Here is a 2,558-nt window from a genome sequence, read left to right on the forward strand (position 1 = left end):
ATGGATCCATCAATTTGTGAAGAAGCGTCATACGGCACTATATATGATGTGAGTGATCATTCTAATTTCACCGACGTTAATGTTCCGTCTCTGAGTGAAGATGACACACCACTTATGGACAAGGTAATTTGTGTGTTAGTAGTATATTTGATTATGTCTATTTGTAACTTGTTTATTATTTTATTATTGTTGAGTTAGTAACAGTGATACACTTTGTTGGAAGGATTGTGATTTTGTTTGTTTAATTAAAATTGGTGTGGGTATTCTTTCTTTCAATTATGCTACATTTTCTGCATTTGATGTGTTTTATTATTCTTTTATTTACTATGTTGAGCTTATGTTTGCAGCTTTGATTAATTTTTTTATGGATATGTTCATGGATAGTGATGTTTTATATCAGTTTAGTTTTGGTTGTTTATTAGTAGGTATTATAAAATGATAAGTGGTTGTTGGAAGTATTTTTATGAGTATCAAATGGTGGATGGTTATCTTGTTTTGTGATATGTCCTCGGTTATCGATTCCAGGGGGAAGAATCTGTAGACGTTATTCAATTAGAGGATGATGCTACGACAATTAATCATGAGGTGTGAAACATATTTTATTCTTGTCACAAAATTAGCGAGATATTGGAAACAAATTAGTTTAGTATTTTTTGTATTGAATGATATTTTTTCTGAATAGATTTACAGTTGCCAGATCACATTGGAATTCCAATAGAGGAAATCCCGTACGAAGGATTGAGATTTGATTTGGTGCAGAGGGCACAAGAGTTCTATTGTAATTATGCAAAGAAAGTTGGGTTTGTGACTAGGATTAGGAATACCAACTTTGACAAGACGAGGAAGGAATCAAAGATACCCATTAACCAATCGATACACTGTAGTCGTGAAGGTTATCGGGAGTCTCGAGTGAAGGCAGCAACTCGGATAAAGAGAATAACAACAGCCGGCTGCAAATCAAGGATGTACGTGATGCTTGATAGGCAGAAGGATAATTGGATGGTGTCCAAATTAGAATTGAAGCACACGCACCTGTATTTTGCCAAGCAATCCGTGCATTACACTGAGTATAGAAAACTAACCATGCATACCAAGTGTGTGATTCAGAACAATGATGAGGCTGACATATGGCCCAACAAGACTTATCTAAGACTGGCGAATGAGGTTGATGGGTCATCGAAGTTGGGTTACTCAGAAAAGGATGTAAGGAACTACATAACGAGCAATCTGCATTGTGTTGACGAAAACGCAGATGGGAAGGAAATGATTAGCTATTTCATGTGAATGAGATATATAAACTCGAATTTCTTTTATGCAGTTGATGTGGACGAAGCTTACAAGTTTAAGATTGCGCTCTGGGTAAATGTAATATGCAGGGCATCCTATGAATATTTTGGAGACGTGGTATCATTTGATACAACGTACTGTAGAAACAAGTATGTTTGTGTGTCTGCCTCTATTGAAAGGGTTAATTTTTTTGCGCACTAGTGTGATTTATTAATTTTGGCTGTATTTATTGTAGGCATGGACTTCCGTTTGCATGTTTTGTTGGTGTCAACCATCACGGAAAGTTTACTTTGCTCGGATGTGCTTTGTTGCGAAATGAGGAAATTCGTAGCTTTGAGTGGGTCTTTAAACAATGGTTGAAGTGCATGGGAACTCCTTCCAAATACTCGACATCGATGGTGGATATGGCACATAATGAAGAAGATACCGCATAACCTCAGAGGATATGCTCAGTACAGAGAAATAGATGCTAAAATCCATGGCACTGTTTGGAATGCCCGTACTGTAGAATATTTCAAAAAGGATTGGTGTGCACTCATTACTGAGTTTGACTTAGAGAAAAATAGATGGCTATCAGGTTCGTTCTATATTGTGCTCTTATGTTCTTTTTGGATAGTAGGTTTGTTATGCAAGTTCTGTTTTTATTATACTCGAATTTAGTTCCCATTGTCATCAGATGATTTGTAACCTATTTGGATACTTTTATGGGATATATCTATTTGAAAGGTTGATGTCTACTTAGTTCACTAAGTCTTTAGTTGTGTGTTGTGTTGTAGCTAACAATTCATGATGGTGATTATTGCTTTGTTGTGTTTTGGTTTGGTAGACCTTTATGACGAGCGTCGAATGTGGGTTCCAATATATTTTCAAGGTGAATTTTGGGCTGGTATGAGAAGTACCAAACGGAGTAAGAGTATGCACGCCTTTTTCGGTGGTTACTTGCATTGAAAAAGTGGATTGGTTCAATTCGTGCATGAGTATGACAACGTGCTTGAGAACAAGGAGCAAAAGAAACTGGAAGACGATGCTGCAGACTCTAAAGGAGTTGTCCCCTGTTCATCACGCTCTACAATTGAAAGACAATTTTAGCGTGAGTACACAACCTCTAAGTTTAGGGAAATACAACAGGAATTCAGGAAAAGAGGGGATTGTTTAGTTCGTGGTGTGATTTAAGAGGGTGATTTGTTTCGTATGATCGTGAACGAGCAATACCTACTATATGGGGAGCCTAGGTCCTGGACGAACAGTGTCAAGTTTGACCTAGCGACACA

The 2,558-nt window shown here is 37.2% G+C and overlaps 1 protein-coding gene across 1 annotated transcript; it reads left to right on the plus strand.

The window, feature by feature from the left end:
• LOC107633341 (protein FAR1-RELATED SEQUENCE 5-like) lies at nucleotides 1-1,721 on the plus strand. Its single transcript, XM_016336982.1, has 5 exons — nucleotides 1-123; nucleotides 526-585; nucleotides 691-1,280; nucleotides 1,377-1,436; nucleotides 1,523-1,721. The coding sequence occupies exons 1-5, from the start codon at nucleotides 1-3 to the stop codon at nucleotides 1,719-1,721; spliced, it is 1,032 nt and encodes a 343-aa protein (XP_016192468.1).

This window comes from Arachis ipaensis, chromosome B03 (assembly GCF_000816755.2).
Source record: "Arachis ipaensis cultivar K30076 chromosome B03, Araip1.1, whole genome shotgun sequence".
NCBI classification, from domain to species: domain Eukaryota; kingdom Viridiplantae; phylum Streptophyta; class Magnoliopsida; order Fabales; family Fabaceae; genus Arachis; species Arachis ipaensis.

What these genes read in the sequence shown, in the direction of transcription:
- LOC107633341 (XM_016336982.1), top strand. Translation starts at nt 1, where the DNA reads ATGGATCCATCAATTTGTGAAGAAGCGTCATACGGCACTATATATGAT. An exon ending in ACACACCACTTATGGACAAG is followed by an intron (nt 124 to 525) that starts GTAATTTGTGTG and finishes TATCGATTCCAG; the next exon opens with GGGGAAGAATCTGTAGACGT. An exon ending in ACAACGTACTGTAGAAACAA is followed by an intron (nt 1,437 to 1,522) that starts GTATGTTTGTGT and finishes TATTTATTGTAG; the next exon opens with GCATGGACTTCCGTTTGCAT.